The following is an 18,325-nucleotide window of genomic DNA, read 5'->3' as shown; positions in this document are numbered from 1 at the left end:
CGCTACCCTAAAAATGTTATTTATTTGACCACCTACTTAGTGAATGTAAAACTGTTTGTCTATCAGATGTTCCCCTACTATATTGTTCACCCAGTTACAATTTTATCTCTGCTTGTTATACATTCTATAGTTGTCCTGAGTTCAGCACCCTGTTTCATGTAACTTTATGCTACTATATCGTTGGTTTTCTCTTGTTTGATGTAAACCGGTACGATAAGATATTCTATCTTGAGTGTCGGTATATTAAAAGTTATTAAATAAATAAATAAATAAGAAAGAATGAACAAGATTGGAGCCAAACAATAGAATGAAGGAGGCAATCTGACAAGAATAAGGTGGAGAAATACCTGAAACGAGGGAAGGAGACTGGAAAAAAGAGGGGATTGAAGAAAATGTACCATCTATATATTTTATGTAAAGGAGCCACTAGTTTCTTACCAGGAGAACATGTTGCAGTTGGTAGGCTATTGTAGTAAGCCAGAACATTTACTGTGGCACTCCCCTATAGGAAGGTCTGATTGATTTAACCCAGAGTTTTAATATAGTGGTCCAAGATAAGGTTCTAGGAAACGTGCTTGCAGCAGGAGAAAATCCTCCTCCTCCCTCTCTGCCTGCAAAGGCTGAAATCAGGGGCCCCACTTATTGCTGGCTTATTTCTGTAACTTGTTGATGCCTGGATTTACTATCTGAGATATGGAGTTTCTCTTGCTGAGGGAAAGATTATTCTGATTCTGCCAATATTGTGATCTCGTGTTTGGTTTCGGCCACACCGGTTCTTGTTGATGGCGATTCATGTATCTGCCATGTTGTCCATGTCGGGGGGCAGGAGGATCTCGGCTCTGTTCTAAAAAAGGTTGAGATGGCATACTAGTTGTTGCACTGGAGGTGGACCCTTGGCCTGGTGCAGGATTGGTATGGCCCTCCGGTCGGACCCGGAGAGCGCCTGCCACCAGGAGGTGGAGCACAAAAGGAGGCAGAGGCTAGCTGTAGCTTTGCCAATAGCAACCCAGGGTTCCCTCAGGTTGAGCCCTTTTTACCCGGGCTGCCTGGTCTCAGGTGAGCCTCGCAGGGTCTCCTAGAGAGGAAGCGCAGGGGAGTGCCCACCACGAACAAGGGTGAGCGGTCGATGTTCAGGCACGCGTGTCCAGAGGTCGCAGGAGGCCAGAAGAGAGTGTCCGAGTGGATAGCGAGGATCAAAGCCAGAGTATCAGTCCAGAATGGACAGCCGAAGCAGGGGTCAGTACCTGTAGTCAGTCCGTGAGTAGTCAGGCCAGCAGAGGTCAAGTTCCAGGCAACAATCAGGAGCAGTCGGTAGACAGGCAGATGTCGGTTCCAGGCAGCGATCAGGAGTAGTTGGAGAACAGGCAGAGGTCAGGTCCAGGCAGCAATCAGGAGTAGTTGAAGAACAGGCAAAGGTCAGGTCCAGGCAGCAATCAGGAGTAGTCAGAGGTCAGTACCATGAGATCAGTCTGAAGGATACTACCAGGGATGGAGAGATGAAGGAACAGGAGATGCTGGAACAAGAGACACTGGAACAAGAGACACTGGAACAGGCAAACTAGAGAACACCAGAGTGTATGACCCGATTGCTAAGGCAGGGATCATGTAATCAGTATGCGCCTCCCGGGGTTTTCCCACGCTTGGCCCTTTAAAGGGCTGAAGGTTGGCCGTGCGCGCATCTAGGGGCGGGACCGAGGACGCCGAGCCCCGACGGGAGCTCCGTTATGAGTCCTGTACGGGAGACTGAGAGCGGGGGAGCCGGGGATGCCATGAACTGGCTGCGGAAGAGGAGGAGGAGAGTCCAGAGCTCATGGACGGGAGAGCAAGGTGAGCAGGGCCGGCCACGGAGCGGATGCGGCCAGGATGTGCAACACTAGTAGTGCCATCATCATCAGACCCAGAAGATTCCGAAGACTCTGCAAAGGAAACCTTTTTGATCATCCATGAATCATCTGTTATAAATATTTCAGGTAAGCTCCTCACTCAGACACAGTTATCTGTTCTAAACAGAGGATTGTCTTTTGTACATACTTATGGCTATGATCCATTCCACTGCTGGATTGATTTGTATAGGTTGTTTAAACTGTTGAAGTTGAAACTATTCTTTTTACAACATCCATTAGATAAAATCAATATCTCAATTGTACAACTGAGGTATTCATGGCTTCCAGCAGGACCAATTGATCCTTTTATTAAAAAATGTATAGACTTGGTTCTTAGTGATCTAGCTAAGTTAGAGAAGAAAAAATTGTATATGTATTATAATGTCACATGTTCTGAGAAAAAAACATTGAGAGAACTGTTGCAAGACACTGAGGTCTCAATGTAGTAGAATGATGATCCACGACCAGAAAAGGGCTGGGGGGGATAGTGTGCCACTAGCTGCATCATGGCAATTCAGTTTCACCCACCACCATGCGACCACACTACACATTATTGCACCCATATTGCTGCGGGAAAAGGTGGTGATATTTCCCACGGTGCTGCCAGCAATAATGTGGAAAACATTATCGCCTACAATGCTACCGGGTACTAACAATGACCAAACTCCTCCCACACTCCTCCTCTTCCCCTAATTAGCATTTTACTACCACAATGCGGCCGGCCGGTATTGCATGCCATAGGGCTTTATCACATGTGATAACATCATAGCACATGTGATAACGCCCCATCGTACAATAAAAAATGACCCTGTGAGATTGTTATAAAACCCACTGATAAAGGGTGTGGAATGATAGTGCAGAATTTGGCTAGTTATACAAGAAAAATCCTGAATCAACTGTCTAATTCTGAATACTAAGAGAGACTGTCTGAAGATTTATTTATTTATTTATTTTTAGATTTTTATATACCGGTGTTCCTGTATTAAAATACAGATCACATCGGTTTACATTGAAACATAAAAATTATGCCAAGAGGCGGTACATATAACAAGATCCATTAGCGGAGATAGTATGCCTTATTAAAACTGAACTGGACATTACTGAAAGATCAGATTTTCTTCTAAACGAGAATTGATGTTCCTACAACAACAAAAAATAAAAATTCCTGTATTTTACACTCTACTGAAAATACATAAAAATATTTTTCAACCACCTGGATGGCCAGTTGCTTTCTCTATTTATTCATTGTTGAAACCTTTGTCCATTTTTGTTGATTTTTTTTTTTTTTTGCATGATGCTGTACAATCTGTACTTTCTTACATTCGGGATACAAAACATATGGGGGTAGATTTTCAAAAACGGCGCGTTCGTGTACTTTTGTTGGCGCTCCAGGCGCAAACAAAAGTATGCGGGATTTTAGTAGATACGCGCGTAGCCGCGCGTATCCGCTAAAATCCTGGATCGGCGCGCGCAAGGCTGCCTATTCCGTGAAGCCGGCATGCGCCGAGCCGCGCAGCCTGCCGCCGTTCCCTCCAAGGCCGTTCCGAAATCGGAGCGGCCTTGGAGGGAATTCGCTAACGCCCTCCCCTCACCTTCCCCTCCCTTCCTCTACCTAACCCACCCCCCCCGGCCCTGTCTAAACCCCCCCCCCCTACCTTTGTTGGGGGATTTACGCCTCCCAGAGGGAGAAGTAAATCCCCGCGCGCCAGCGGGCCGCTGGCGCGCCTAGACACGACCCGGGGGCGGTTCCGGAGGGCGCGGCCATGCCCCCGGACTGCCCCGGGCCGAAACCACGCCCCTGGGCCCGCCCCCGAAACGCCGCGTCCCACCCCAAAAATGGCGCGCCGCTCGGCCCTGCCCCGACACGCCCCCGACATGCCCCCCTCGGAAAACCCCAGGACTTACGCGAGTCCCGGGGATCTTCGCGCGCCGGTAGGCCTATTGAACATAGGCGCACCGGCGCGCAGGGCCCTGCTCACGTAAATCCGGGTGGATTTACGCGAGCAGGGCTCTTAAAATCCGCCCCATGCTGAATAAGATATCTCAGATCAAAATTGATATTACAGCATACTTTCTGGTATCTTTGGACATACAGTCTCTATATACTAATGTCCTTCATCTGATTCTTTGATTATTAGTGAGACAATTTTAGAACAGAGACCAAGACCTTATCGGATACATACTGAATGTATTATACAGATGGCTTAGATTGCTCTTGTTAAGAACTATTTCTTATTCCAGAAAATGCTTTATTTACAGAAACACAGTATTGCTATGGGGACCACTATGGCCCCCAGTGTGGCAAATCTATATTTCTCTAACTTTGAAAAGAAATATTTATACTCTTCCCCTGTTTTTTTCCAGTATACATGGATTATTAAGATACATCGACAATGTGTTTTTTGTGTGTGGTCCTGCTCGACTGAAGAATTACATTAGCTTTTGGAATAGTTAAAATCAAAGGATCCAAATTTACAAATTACTATGGATTGTGATATTTACCATCTGTCATTTTTGGATATTTGGATCTATAAACAAAACAACAGATTGGAAGCAACCATTTATAGGAAACCCATTGATCATAATAATCTTCTACGGTATGACAGTTATCATCCATTTTCTTTATGATCCAATTTACCAATTGGGCAGCTTTTACGTTTATGCAGGATTTGCATCATCTGTAGGGCTGATTTTACCCATGGATAAACAGGGGGTCCACTGCATGAGCACAAATGGTTCTGCTCCAATGATTATTGGTCAGTGCCTCAAATCTCAGGCATTTGAGAACAGCCCACTGCTTACTACTTCAGCCCATCCCCTCCCAGACAGCATGCAAGAAACAGGAGATGGGTGAGCCTGGAGCAGACAGAGCAGCGTGCAAAACTTAGAAGAGCTCTCTGCTCTTTAATTCAATCCTTTCTTTCCTCTTGATCTCCCCATCCTCTCCTGCAGGGAACTGGAAGGGAGGAATATCAACTTAGAGTGGACAGCAGAACAAAGAAGAATTCAATTTTTCTCTGCATATTTTTATTTCTAATTTGTGATTCCTTATTCTGTATTTGGCGAGGGTCTTTGGTCTATGTGTATGACCAAGGTGAGGTATTCTACTAGTATCTAGTTTTTGTATAGGGATATGTAGCAGTGTAGCTTGTTCTGTTTTCCTGATAGGAGGTGTAGTGCCTTTTTAGGGTCCAGTGAAATATTTGCAGTGTTGCCTTTTATTACAGAATTATTACTGTTTAAGTTAGTGCTGTTTTGGTATGACAGTTTTGCAATATAGGTTCTGAATGATTTTTTTTTGCAGGTGTGGCATTGGCCCTAAATTTGGCCTTAGCCACTAGAAATGTGTTCTTTACTTAATCCTGAAATGTTGTCACTTAACATCTACCTTTGGTTAAATGGAGATTTCTTTTTATATCAGAGAGGGAAAAATGTTTAGAGTCTAGGGGGAGTGTGCCCTTTCTAAATATAAGCTGGTATCCAGAGTGGGACAGGGTAACTGCGTTTATGGCACCGTGAGCGGTCTGTGGCTGACCAGAGAATAGATTTAGGGTAGACTCTAGCTCTTTGCTCATAAAGATGGTAAATTTAAAATGAGTGTGCATGCGCTCATACAAGCGCGTATTGGGTCAAGGCCAACAGAGTGGGGACAAGTAAAGACTCACACTAATAAGAAGACCATGAGACAGGATCAAGGAGAAAAGAGGAAGTGGAACACATAGCAATTCAAGCAGAGCAGCAGAGAACACGACTCGCCAAGCCCATTGCCGAGGTGAAGAACCATTAGAAGGCTGAACCTTAAATAAAGACTGTTGATGATGTCCTTCCTGGACACTTCTGGTGGCAGCATATGACGTAGCGTGAGGGAGGTGCCAAAATGGAGCGCGTCCTATGTCTCGCTTCTGTCGAGGGAGATCGCTGCCGTTGTCGGCGGCCTTCAGTGCAGCGGGAGGATGCCAGACGCGGGTGAGGGCATCATGTTCTAACACATACACGTGTATATGGGCATTTCTGCTCAAGCAACGCTTTTAAAATCCTCCTCAAACTTTTTATTACTTGCAGAAAAACAAACAGAAATAGTACTGCTTACCTTAGCAGTTTTCACAAGCAAAAATACAGCAATGTAATTCATAGCTAGTCCATATCGACCTTTCTTCAGCTTCCATCTCTTCCCCTTGTTTTCCATGGGTCTAGTTTCTTATCTGTTTTTAAGGAAAATGCTCTCAGACAGAACTCCCTTCTTGTCTGTGGCTTGAAGTGGACCAGGCTAAATGCCTAATCCTGGGCTTTTAAGGAGAGACTGTGATACGCTCCTTTACTGAGTTCTTGTAGTGATTTCTGGTGAGTCTGCTGTCTTGCGAGTACAACAGGGCCATGCTTTCATGGAAGTCAAAGTATCATCACTAGGCTCCTTGGTAGTGCTCAATGGCAACCTAGGTGGGCTTATAGACTACAATGTCTCTATGGGAACAAAAAGGGATTGTGTGCTGTACTGCTAGAATGAAGATCCCGTGAGAAGATATGAGAACTGAAGTATTTATTGATGGGCAAGAGCTTGATTAAGTTCTGTAAGAAGTGTTGCTAGAGGAAGAGGAAATGTAAAAGTATATTTATTTTTCTGGCTGCTTATCTCTTCTGTGTGATTCCTGTGATTCAATATTGGGCAGGACACAGGTGGTCTGGGCCAGGCCAACACGCACAAAGGTCTGTATTTTAAAATGAAAATTGCAGCACAAGTATGTGAGATGTCCGCGTAACTTTACTGCTGCTCCTGATGAGGAGCAAGTCTGTAGATCTTTAGTTTTAGGGTACAGAGAAGGTACAGAGAAGGGCTACCAAAATGATAAGGGGAATGGAACTACTCCCCTATGAGGAAAGACTAAAGAGGTTAGGACTTTTCAGCTTGGAGAAGAGACGACTGAGGGAGGATATGATAGAGGTGTTTAAAATCATGAGAGGTCTAGAACGGGTAGATGCGAATCGGTTATTTACTCTTTCGGATAGTAGAAAGACTAGGGGGCATTCCATGAAGTTAGCATGGGGCACATTTAAAACTAATCGGAGAAAGTTCTTTTTTACTCAGCGCACAATTAAACTCTGGAATTTGTTGCCAGAGGATGTGGTTAGTGCAGTTAGTATAGCTGTGTTTAAAAAAGGATTGGATAAGTTCTTGGACGAGAAGTCCATTACCTGCTATTAATTAAGTTGACATATAATAACCACCGCTATTATTAGCAACGGTAACATGGAATAGACTTAGTTTTTGGGTACTTGCCAGGTTCTTATGGCCTGGATTGGCCACTGTTGGAAACAGGATGCTGGGCTTGATGGACCCTTGGTCTGACCCAGTATGGCATTTTCTTATGATCTTATGTTCTTAGGGCTTATAGGACAGTGTGAAGGGTCCGAGTCAACTGGGATGAAGAACCAGAGGGGTCAGAAAGACTTCAATATTAAATGAGAAACTGGTGGAGTAATTGTAAAACTGGGAAAGTGGCTCGCATGAGCAATTTTTGAAATCCATTTACATATGCACATAAAGGGTAACATAGTCTTATGGAAGACATGTGAGCTAGCTGTGCCTGAGTAACCTCTTAAAGTTAGGAGCATACTTATGTGCTGTTGGTGTATTTTAAAATATACACATCCAAATGTATGCACGATTAAAAATTCCAGTGTATCTCTGCTTGTGCACCAATGGAGCTGTTGTCACCAGAGAGAGAGAGCTGTGACTTCGCTGTCAAAGGAGAGATTGTTATGCCAGAGCAGCCACTGGTAAGTCAAGGAGAGGAGGATGTCATCCTGAATCTCTGTCAGGCACAGATAAAGGTGATCCCAACACTGCAAGAGTGATAGAGGGGATGGAACTCCGTCTTTATAAAGAAATGTTAAACAGGGCTCTTCAGCTTAGAGGAGTTATTGAAGTTTATAAGATCATGAGTGAGGTAAAATAGGTAAACAAGAAACCCTTTCAATTAGTACTAGAACTCAGGGACACTGGCAGGTAGCAGATTTAAAACAAACTGGAGATAGTATTTTTTTTACTCGGTGCTCAATTAAGCCGTGTAATCAGTTCCCAGAGAATGTGGTCAAGGCTTTCAAAGGGGTTTGGACAAGTTCCTGGAGGATAAGTCCATAAACAATTGCCTTCTGGACTCAGGGGAAACCTATCGCTTATCCCTGGGAGTGACCCTCAAAGAATTGGATCTACACTTTGGAATCTGCCAGCTACTTCCCAGTCACCCAGATTGGCCACTGTAAGGAAGAGGATGCTGTGCTTGATACACCTTTGAACTGACCCAGAATGGCACATCTTATAACATTTGTTTTTATTTTCTTAAATAATCCACTGCTAATGTAATAAACATTAAAATGCTAAGAAAAATAAAATACCTTTACTGTAGTAGTTTGTTACCTGTTTCTTCCATTGCTTAATGATGTTGTGTAAAACTTTTCTCTCTTCTCCTGGTCTAGGACAGGTAATCAAAAGATCTACATCATGCCCCATCTTCTTCCCTCTAGCAATTTCAAATCAGAAACAAGAAAATATGTTACAGCAGAATTCATTCCTGGTTCTCAAACTGTTTATTTTGCCTTATTACCAAAATAATTTGTGTAGGCTACAACTAAAATAAGTCAATTCTCTGAAATTATAATCAAAATGAAAACTTCTGTTTCAGAGAATACTGTTTTTGTTTTGATTAAGGGGGTATTTCATTGTTCATTTTGTTTGCGATATAATTCATTTCATTTCATTTATTTGAAAAAAAAAATAAAACAAATAAAAACAAAACCAAACAAAAAAAATAACAAAGTGGAGGAGGAGGAGTCTCACCTCTAACAACAACCAAAAAAATGAAGCTCCAAAATGTAAAAATTGAAGTTCACACCTGGATCTTTCCCCACCCACCCAGACTCATCTTACCTGGATATGGGGTCCATAAGTCAAAATGGGGCAGAAACAATCCCCAGTGGCTCCTGCCTCATCGGGTCCAATATTTCAAAATGGCACCCGATGGCCCAAGACCACACCATTTAATTTTATGGAGGTAATGGCGTACATGTGTACAGCAAAATGTGTGTGGCAGGAGCCACTGGGGATCGCCCCTGCCCTATTTGGACTTACGGACCTGATGAATAGAGTAAAGTACGTCAAGGGGAAGGAAGACCCAGAAGGCTGATATTGTTTTTCTTTTCTTTGTAAGGAGGGCTAGGGCTGGTGGCTGCTTAATTAAAAAATAAACAAAAACCAATTCAATTTCATTTGTTTTTCTTATATTTAATTTCCAAAATGAAATGAAACAGGAAAGTTCATTGAAATTTCCTGTTTCATTTCAAATGAAAGCACATCCTTATAATCTATGAAATCTGATGTTTTGAATGGCTAGTTACATAGTAGCATAACAGATGATGGTAGAAAAAGACCAATTGGCACATCCAATCTGCCCACTTATTCCTGTCTACAAAGCAAGGATATAGTCCAGTTGCCAGCCATAGAAGCATGACCACTGTAAGATGTTGTTCCTTATTCAGGACAGTTTTTCTCTTTCTCATTTGTTTATCATCTTGGGTAGATAAACATGCAAATTCATATCCAATTCCCTTCCTATGTCGAACCACAAAGCTTTGTAATTATATGTACATTTTTTAAAATAAATCTAAATAGCTGTCAGTGCTAGTACAGTCATTTCCCAAACATCTGGCTGACATGGTCCCTCCCTCTGCATAGCCTGCTAGACATACCTGGATATGTAAATACCTTTGCTTTCACTAGGAGCTCTAGTTTTTATTGTACTTGCAGAATTCAACAGGCTAGTCAAATTTTAGCCAGCTGATTTGGTCTTTTGATTGAAAAGTCTATTAGCTGAACCCTGTTGAAATTCCCTGAAGGCCCCTAGTCACTGTCCTCTCCCCCAGTCGAAATGCTGTACTCTCTTCCACCTATCTGAACCCAACATTCCTTCCTTCCATTCTCCTCAGCCCATCCACGGTACACTCTGATCCCCCTACCCAGCATTCTCTGACCACCCTCATCAACTCAACCCTTTCCCCCTTAACAGACGAGCTCTAGCATGCTGACCATCCTCCCCAGCTCAACCCCAGTACACCCTGACCTGCTTCCATAACTCGATCACTGCACTCCCTTCTTCCTTGCACAGCTTTGGCCCAGCACTCTCCCAAGCCCCTCCCTAACCTGACCCCAGTACACACCCAACCCTATACAGTCCTTCCCCCCCCCCCCCCCATCTCTCCCTCCTGGACCCAGCACACTCCTGCCTCCCTTCCTCACCCAGATCCAAGACACTCCTCAGCCTGAGGCCCCCAACATACTCTGCCCCTCTTCCATTACCCAAACCAAAATAAGAAGGAAAAAATAAACTTTGAAATACCCAAGGACACAAAAATAACCCTCCCCCACAACAAAGTGTACCCCATTGCGTTTCTGTGAATTTTCCTGGTGTAGGAGCCACATCCTGTCACTGCTTTTCTGCTCCTCTGGCTTCACGTAACAGTCAATGTCACCAACTGTAATCTGCCTCACACGTTCCATTATTGCTGGGTCTGTCCTTACCTGCTACTGCATCTCTGGCTCTGTTCAGCTCTTTTTCTCCTCTTCCTCCCTTGCTGAGCCAGGAGAGACAGTGGTGGACAGTCACTCACCCAAGGTTGGAAGCCAAAGCATCCCTTCTCCAAAGACCAGCAGATCAGCAAATAGGGATAGCTGGACCAGAAGTGCATTCAGGCACACCCTACCCGACACCCCTCCACGCTAGCCTACACCTTTCACATAGCTGGGCTGTTGAAGACTAGTGGAATATGTATGCATGCTGGCACACGCATTGTGCACCCCTCCAGCCACCAATAAACAGACAACATCCGACTAAGTGCATTACATAGCCAGATGTTGCAACAGCTATGGAAAAGCTAACTGCCTGCATTTCTGCCATTCAAGAGTGGGCTAAATCCAAGAAACTACATCTGAATCTGAGTAATATATAGATTCTTAAGGTTCAGAAATGGAAGCTGTCAGATCCATAATCTCAGAATCCCTTTCAGGGATAATGAGCTCTTGTTGTGAAATATAGAAAATAGCATGATCTTTATATTGGTTTAGCTAACCATATTCAGATTCTACCTTGGTCAGCACTCCCAGCACCTGCTCAGTGTTTTTGGTTGATTTTAAAGAATGTTATCAGCGAACTGTGGGAACCATGTCAGGCAGTTTGCAGATATGTTATGAGAGCCTGGCCAAGGGAGTGTCTCTGAGTAAGCCAGTCTATCAAGCAGTGCCAGATAGACTTGTGTACGTGCGAGGTCAGGAGGCCCCCCCCAAGCTGGCCAAAAGTTCCGTTTGTGTCGAACGAGGGGTCCGGGAGTGGAACCGCGGTGGACCACGTGACGGCCGTGTCACTCCGACGTGACGCAGACGTCACGTGCTCCTCGCAAAGGAATAGAGGAATGGCTTCCTGACTCCCCGCTGGACCACCAGGGAATTTTGGTAAGTCTTGGGGGGGGATTAAGGAGGGTGCGGGGTTTAAATTTTTATTTAGGGAACCGGTGCACGTATGGACATAGACTCAACTTATGGAATTCTCCATATGTCCATATTGACCGAAATTGATCCCCCTTTTCGACTTATGGACTTATGAACATAAACTTTTTGTCTGCACATCCCTAGTGTTTGCCATGCAAACAACATTTTTTGTTGTTTTTTTATATTAGAGCCACCTCAAGAGGTAATGGGGGGTGGGTGAGAGTCTCATCAGTCCCCAGGAGAGAATTATCCACATTGGGGAAATTGATTGGGCTGATGTCACCCTTTAACAAGTTGACAACCTAGGAGCTAGCCCCGTGAGTTTTTAATATCTCATGGCTGGCACAGAATACAAGTGGTATGAATGGGCTGCTGGGATCCAGGTTCTGCTCCCTGTGGGGTCTTCTCTTATGGCCTCTTATTTCTTCAGCTGCTGGTGGGATGGAGTACACCAGCAGCCATCAAGCCACTCTGTAGTGACACCTATGATGGCTATCAGCATCCCCCTACAGCCTGGCACCCAGGGGCATTGCCCCCCCCCCCCAAACCCACATGTCACCTACTGTACAGAAGCTGACCATCAGGTCATACAGGTTTGCAGTTGAGTCAGTGCCACATCAAACCAGCAAATAGGTGGCCTGGCATGGCACTTAGTGTGCCTTGAGAAGTCACAGCATTGGGTTGCACATGTTTACAGTCAAGGTAGATCTACACTGGGATGGCCTGCCATGGTACCCCTTGTGCCTTGGGAAGCTATGAGGCATGAGATTGGCTCGGGGGCCATCCTAGGGGCCTAGCTTAGAAACATGGTGGGGGCCCTGGGATGTTTTGGGAAGCTATAATGTATGAAATAGGTGCAACCACAATGGAAGGTGCCATTCTAATTTGGAAACATGGCAGGGGTTCAAGACTTTCAGGCCTAGCTATTATTATAGCATGATGACAGACTTGGGAATTTCAGATTGCCTAGTATAACTCTGGCAGGCAGCCTAATAATTTTGACAGATGCTTGGCTTGGATACAAAGCATATTAGTTTGTAAATAAAACTGTGAGCTTTAAATTCACATCTGACTTATTTAATGACTTGAGGAATCAACATACTGGGCGGAGCAGACTATGACGGAGGTCATGGCTGCTCATGTTTGAATTTTTATTTCAAAACGTCTTCATTGGAATTAGGAAGAGAATTGTAAAATACTGGAATTCTACCAGAAGTATGTGCTATAAAGCATGAAGAAAGCAAATAAAAAAGATTGTTTATCACAGTTTACAGCAACAACACCTTCACAAGTCTGATTTGTAAATGAAATTATAATCTTATGGAACAGTTTCCAAAGTAATTGGTCATGACTCATATAAATTCATAAAAAAACTTATAGCATATGAGAAGGGCAACATACATATGGTTATGATTAGGATAATCAGACAAAGAAACAGCATTAACAATGAAGAAAATGCATTCAAAATAATTTGCATGACAATAAATACACATGAAAGATAATGAAACCTTAAACCTGTGTCATCTTGTTTTTATTTTATAAATTTGTCTTTGAACATATAAATAGTGTTTTATGAAAATAGTGTATGCTTTTATGTTTTATTTTTATCATTAATGGAACAATAAGGAGATGGAGAACAAATCATGGAATTCAGATTTCTCTTTTTTTTCTTTCCTTTCTTGTTACTTTCTTTTAAATATTTTTAAGTGACTCAAGTAAGAAAAATGTTTAACCATTTTCTTTTTTTTTTTACTTCTTCTCTACAACACAATGCTTCCCAGAGAAGGAGCCTGTAAAGTAGTCCCATTTACATTTCTCATGTTGTGATAGTGCAGACTTTTACCACCTATAGAAAAGACCATTGGGACCTCATGAGCCCACATACGATACTGTCTTTCTTGCCGGTCCCTCAAACTGTATCACAATGTACAGATATTTTACTTTATTCTAATATGGAGGGCAAGTTTCAAAGGCAATTTTGTAGGTAATAATGTATTTACCCCAAGTAGAATGAAGATTTTGAAAATTCCCCTCCCTCTCCACCCAAGCTACTAAAAGTCCGTGCTTTGTTCACTATGGGGCAGATTTTAAAAGCCTATGCGCGTAAATCCAGGTGGATTTACGCGCGTAGGGAGGGTTACTTGCGGGCCTATTTTCAAAAGGCCCGGCGGCACGCGTAAAGCCCCGGGATGCGTGTAAGTCCCGGGGCTTAAAAAAATGGGTGGGGAGGGGGCGTGACCAGAGGCCTCTCTTCGGCCTCTGGGCCTGGGGATTGCGCGCCAGCATTCGGCCAGTGCGCGCAAGTTAACTTCTGGGATAAAGGTATGGGGGTATTTTTTTTTCGGGCTGGGGTGGGACAGGTAGGGGAAGGGAGAGGAAGATGGGAGGGCCAAAGGAAAGTTCCCTGCATGCACATGTTATAAAATTGGGCATACATTTGTGCGCACTGGATAGCGCGCACAAATGTAGGCCGCTAGCTTAGGTTTTAAAATCTGCCCCAAATTGTAGACTTTTTGCCACATTTAGGAGAAGCAGTCCCAGGAGCATGTTTGGGATAGGATTGGAAAATAACAGACATAGATTGTATTTTGCATAATTTTCCATAGAATTTTAACCCATGCATAAACCAAATGCAAAGTACGTGAGTACTTTGTGCCTGTGGCAAGTTTCAAGAGAAAGTATGTGCATACTTTCCCTTTGAAAATTAGGTCCAAAGACCAGGAATAAAAGTGTCCACAGACTATGCACCCATATTACTAACTCCCATGGCCTTCAGTATCATTTTTACATTGAAGGATTTGTGCAGGGTTTAATATTAAAGATAGTGGTATTTGTAATAATCTGTTAAAAAAATGTGGCCCATAAAATGTTTGTGTGTATATGTTTCATATATATTAGGCAGAATCTAAATTAGATCTCTGCTTCTTCCCTCACATTCTCTCTTCGTTTCTGCCCTATTTTGTTGTTTTAATAATCAAGTCATTGTTGGCTCTATTCTGGTTCAGTTTGTGTTGTCCCCTATGGCATCATTATTAATTGATTCGGTTTCATAAGCTCACATTGCTCAAGAAGATTGCAGTGTTGCCCGCCAAACTCCATATTCTCATGAGGTTGATATCATCTACTTCTGTTTTAATAACCCCACTTCCAAAGCATTTTACAGGACAAAAATTCAACAGATTGCATTTTAATGACAGAAAACCAAAACTGCACTAGATCACACAGGAGTAATAAACAGAACCTGCAGCTAGTTTGAAGTCCCAGGTAATTTTCAAAGGAAATTCCACATAGCATAGGGCCCAAACCTTGGCATCTACATTTATACCTGTTTTGAAGCAGGTGCAACTTGTTACGATTCCTCCTGTACCTGTGCCACAGGAGGCCTCTTACCTTTTCTCTGGAGGCTGCACTGAAGCCGGGGCCTTACCTGGACAGTCTATCCCAGTTTTGCTCCATGGCCTGGGAGGCCTTCCTTTGCCATCTGGGCCTGCCTGAGGCCTGCTCTGCTTCCTCCTGGATTCTCTGGTTTGGGCCTCGCCCCTTCTTCCTAAGGGGCCAGCCTGCAGTTCTTCTCTCTAGTTATAGGGCCAGCCGGGTGTGGCCCATCTAAACTCCTCCCAGGGAGTTGCCTGCTTCCTGCACTACAAAAGGACTTTGCTTTCAGTTCTGCCTTGCCTTGGAGTTACATGGTCCTGGATGTATCGCCTTCCAGTGCTCCGGCAGGCCTTTGTTCTTTGTTGGAGCTCCTTGTCTCATCTTGATGTCTGTCGCCTGTTCCTGATGTCTGTGATCCAGTCCTGATGTTCCTCGCCTGTTCCTGATGTCCTGTACCCCAGGTTCCTCATTGCCTCCTTTCTGGCGTGCCATGTTGTGGTCCGTGACCAGCCCATAGATAGTGGCTGTGTAGGATGCTCATGGTACAAGGCCATCTTCAGCTGCGCAAGTACAAGCCTCCGGAAGACTTCTGCTTCAGTCCTGAGTTGTCTTAAAATCCTTGCTTGCTTCCGTCCCGGTCTTCGGAGTTCCTTGCACTGTGTCCGTCCATTCCAAAGACTCTGAATAAACCTGTGCCATTCCAGCGTGGTCCGCGACCAGCTTAGGATGGGCTGTGTAGGGTGTGCCTTGGTACAGGCTTCTACTGAATCTTCGCCATGTTCCAGCTTCAGTCATTCCACACCTCGTCTAGAGTCTGCTTCGCATTCAAGCATGGCCCGCGACCAGCTCATGGGTAGTGGCTGTGTAGGGCACGCTGCATTGCAGTCTCAACCCAGTCCTTGATCCTGCTTCTGAATACCTTGCCTGCAGTACCTCGTTCCTGAATCTTCGTCTGTGCACCCAAGTACCTCATTCCTGAGTCTACGTCTAGAGTCTCTTATGTTTCAGAGCTTCCGTCTGCCCTCATCCTCAGTCCGGCCTGCTGCTTCTTGTCGATACCTTGTGGCAGGTCTGAAAGGGCTGGGAATGGTCGGAGGACTGTTCAATAACCAACACCATTGTGTTGGCTCCAGAAGCATGCAGGTCCGGCAGAGGGTCAGACCGTCCATCTCCACCCATGCTGGGACACGCCTTACCTACCCTCGGTGCTGCCTTGGAGTTCTCTGGGGTCGTGCCGAGGCCCAAGGGCACACAATCCCCTCAAGATGGGATCGCTCTCCTAGCGCTCCCCTTCCGTAACAGAATGCAAGGCCTTCTTGAACAGGAAGGCCCTCCGTAACAGAATGCAAGGCCTTCTCGAACAGGAAGGCCTTTCGTAACAGAATGCAAGGCCTTCTCGAACAGGAAGGCCTTCCGTAACACAACTGTACCCACAGAAAGTGTGGCGGGGGGGGGGGGGGAGGGGGAGAGAGCAATATTCAAACTCCCCATTTCAGCAGGTTAAAAAAACTGTTCAACACATGGAAATGGAATTCATTATTAACATGGAATTTGGCTGGTAACATCAAAAGAAGATTCTCATATACTATTATAATATTCATCAGCTTTATGGATTTTGTTTTCTCAACAGTAATCTATTTTTGTAACTTCAGCTTTTTCTTTGCTGGTTGTTATACCAAAATTAATGCCTTTAAAGTTGTTTCTCGCTCTCTCTCTGCATGACATACGAATATATCTCCTTCAGTTCTGAGTAATATGGTATTATCTGCAATTAATCATAAAAAGTTTGGATCAATTGGAAATCAAGATGGTCAACCCCTTTTCCGAGATCATTGCTCTTTAGAACTGGGGAGGGTTATTTTCTAGCTGCACAGGTAGGGTTAAAGTTTGTATGAACATTTTACCTTGAATTTTCAAAGTGAACTTATCTGCATTTCTGCTCTATCTAGGGCGTAGCTTGTGTAGGTGAACTATTGTGAATAGTTTTTAAAATACATATCCCAAATAAGTCTTGCCTTTCTTATGAACATCCAGGACTTCTTCGACTTTGTATTCCAAGTCGTCTTCTGCATTGATGACAGGTGGATCTTGAGTCTAGGAAGAAAATTCACTGAGTATGAGTTGTTATCAGCAGCGATGGATGAGCTGCTGGGGACGTCACTGAGATCTTCAGTGGAAGTGGCGAAGTTGGGGAATGCCCAAAGCCCACTTCAAAAGATGACACTGTAGTGGATCTTTCAGCTTGTTGAGAGGACTCCTCAGGTCTTCCACTAGATGTCTGAGAATGAAGTTGCCTCCTGCCCCTGAGTCCACTAGGGCAGGAGTCTGAACCGTGATCGGTCTGTAAGTCAAAGAGGTTGGGAGAGAGAGCGGAGGAGATGTCGCGGTATGGCCTAAGAACAGTCCTCCTGCAGGACTTAGGCCTGTCCGTTTTCCGGACGAATGGAGCATGTGGAGACATTGTGGCCGGGCTGACCACAGAACATGCAAAGGCTGCACTTCTTCTGAAATCTTCTCTCTTTGGAGGTCAAACGACCATGACCCAGTTGCATAGGTTCATCTGTAACAGCAGCATGGGTTACTGGAACCATCCGAGGTGTAGAGGCAGCACTGGTCAGTTTCAACCCGGGTACCACCCTAGGCCGGAGTTCCTTCACCTTGTCCTGGAATCGTAGATCAATCCAAGAAGCTAAGGCTATTAATTCGTCCAGCAAGTCAGGTGTTTGGCGAGCGGCCAGCTCGTCCTTCAAACGGTTATCCAGGCCTCTGCAGAAGAGAGTCTTGAGACATCTGGGGTCCCAGCAAAGTTCTGCCGCAAGAGTTTTGAACTCTATGGCAAATTCAGCCAAAGAACTGCTGCCTTGCTTCAAATCCACTAAAGCAGAACCGGCAACAGACATTCAAGCAGGTTCATCGAAAACGGATTTAAATAAGTCCATAAATCTTTCTATGTCCTACAAAATGGAGTCCTTGCATTCCCACAAGGTAGATGCCCAAGACATAGAAACATAGAAATGACGGCAGAAGAAGACCAAACGGCCCATCCAGTCTGCCCAGCAAGCTTCACACACTTTTTTCTCTCATACTTATCTGTTTCTCTTAGCTCTTGGTTCTATTTCCCTTCCACCCCCACCATTAATTTAGAAAGCAGTGATGGAGCTGCATCCAAGTGAAATATCTAGCTTGATAAGTTAGGGGTAGTAGGGGTAGTAACCGCCGCAATAAGCAAGCTACACCCATGCTTATTTGTTTTACTCAGACTATGTTATACAGCCCTTATTGGTTGTTTTTTTTCTCCCCTGCCGTTGAAGCAGGGAGCTATGCTGGATATGCTTGAAGTATCAGTTTATTCTTCTCCCATGCTGTTGAAGCAGAGAGCCATGCTGGATATGCTTCGAAAGTGAAGTATCAGGCACATTTGGTTTGGGGTAGTAACCGCCGTAACAAGCCAGCTACTCCCCGCTTTGTGAGTGCGAACCCTTTTTTCTTCTCCCCTGCCGTTGAAGCAGAGAGCTCTGCTGGATGTGTGTAG

The 18,325-nt window shown here is 44.5% G+C and overlaps 1 protein-coding gene across 3 annotated transcripts in view; it reads right to left on the bottom strand.

The window, feature by feature from the left end:
* Nucleotides 1–18,325, bottom strand: part of DNTT (DNA nucleotidylexotransferase) — a 451,081-nt gene that overhangs the window by 124,077 nt on the left and 308,679 nt on the right. For all 3 annotated transcript variants that reach the window (XM_029610768.1, XM_029610767.1, XM_029610769.1), the window contains one exon: nucleotides 8,299–8,401. In XM_029610768.1, the coding sequence (XP_029466628.1) occupies nucleotides 8,299–8,401 (103 nt within the window). The remainder of the gene's footprint in view (nucleotides 1–8,298; nucleotides 8,402–18,325) is intronic.

This window comes from Rhinatrema bivittatum, chromosome 7, assembly GCF_901001135.1.
Source record: "Rhinatrema bivittatum chromosome 7, aRhiBiv1.1, whole genome shotgun sequence".
NCBI classification, from domain to species: domain Eukaryota; kingdom Metazoa; phylum Chordata; class Amphibia; order Gymnophiona; family Rhinatrematidae; genus Rhinatrema; species Rhinatrema bivittatum.
This window is presented reverse-complemented; position numbering and strand designations above follow the sequence as displayed.